At 44.5% G+C, this 1,005-nt stretch overlaps 1 protein-coding gene across 1 annotated transcript; it reads left to right on the forward strand.

The window, feature by feature from the left end:
- The first annotated feature begins 213 nt into the window (after positions 1-213).
- Positions 214-997, forward strand: LOC107578784 (megakaryocyte-associated tyrosine-protein kinase-like). Its single transcript, XM_016264699.1, has 3 exons — positions 214-418; positions 494-580; positions 659-997. The coding sequence occupies exons 1-3, from the start codon at positions 239-241 to the stop codon at positions 830-832; spliced, it is 441 nt and encodes a 146-aa protein (XP_016120185.1). The 5' UTR covers positions 214-238; the 3' UTR covers positions 833-997.
- Positions 998-1,005: the final 8 nt, after the last annotated feature.

Below are 1,005 nucleotides of genomic sequence, written 5' to 3' on the forward strand. Positions count from 1 at the left end.
AAAAAAAAAAAAGTGGGTTTTATTTTGTGTTTTTTGTATTATCGTAGTAAGAATTATTTAATTTATTTGAGAAAAAATGCTTTATTTCATTTTATTTATGTATTAGTATGTTTTGTTGTGTCATGTGGGCTTGTCAGGAATCTCAAGAATCAAAGATTTTTGAAATCATAAAAAAATCCACGCATTTCAGTCATGGAGGTTTTATTTCTGCGCTTTTCTCAGGGATGTTTGTGAAGGTATGGAGCACCTGGAGTCAAAGAAACTCCTGCACCGAGATCTCGCCGGACGCAACATCCTCGTGTCTGAAGACACCGTTGCCAAAGTCAGCGATTTCGGTCTGGCCAAGGTCAGTTCAACGGCAACCGACAACTCAAAGTTACCCGTCAAGTGGACGGCGCCCGAAGCCTTGAAGAACAAGGTGAGAGAGACACATCACGAGATCGTTGATGATCCTCCCTAGTTCAAACTCAACCTGACCTCTCTGTTCCTGCAGAAGTTCTCCGCTCAGTCAGACGTTTGGAGCTACGGAGTCCTGCTGTGGGAGATCTTCTCATACGGCAAACAGCCGTATCCCAAAATAGTGCGTTTCTCACAGTAAATCTATGGTTTGCTCTCATCTTCCTGAAGGTGTGATGTTGTCTGCTGGTGTTTGTTGCAGCCGGTGAGCGAGGTGCGGGAGCGCGTGGATCAGGGTTACCGCATGGAGCCGCCGGACGAATGTCCTCCTGACGTCTACAGCATCATGACGTCCTGCTGGGAGCCGGAGCCCAAGAGGAGGCCGTCCTTCCACAAGCTCCGAGAGCGGCTGGAGAAAGAGCTCGGCAAACACTGACCTCACCTCACACGTGTATAAAGTAGATTTAATTTATTATTCATCGCACTGTATGAGTTTTTGTTGTGGTTTTATGTTTTTGAGTGAATCTTGAAAACACGCCGTTTCACCTCAAGTCAAATTAAACTTTCGCATGAAAGTAAAGCCTGTTTTTAGAATTTCGTTTTTTTTTT

Source organism: Sinocyclocheilus grahami, unplaced genomic scaffold (genome assembly GCF_001515645.1).
Source record: "Sinocyclocheilus grahami isolate Dianchi unplaced genomic scaffold, SAMN03320097.WGS_v1.1 scaffold11939.1, whole genome shotgun sequence".
Lineage (NCBI taxonomy): Eukaryota > Metazoa > Chordata > Actinopteri > Cypriniformes > Cyprinidae > Sinocyclocheilus > Sinocyclocheilus grahami.

Excerpts from the sequence above, each read along its gene's own strand:
- LOC107578784 (XM_016264699.1), top strand. The coding sequence starts at position 239 with ATGGAGCACCTGGAGTCAAAGAAACTCCTGCACCGAGATCTCGCCGGA. Across the intron at positions 419-493 it reads CCGAAGCCTTGAAGAACAAG|AAGTTCTCCGCTCAGTCAGA; the intron begins GTGAGAGAGACA and ends CTGTTCCTGCAG. Across the intron at positions 581-658 it reads AACAGCCGTATCCCAAAATA|CCGGTGAGCGAGGTGCGGGA; the intron begins GTGCGTTTCTCA and ends TGTTTGTTGCAG.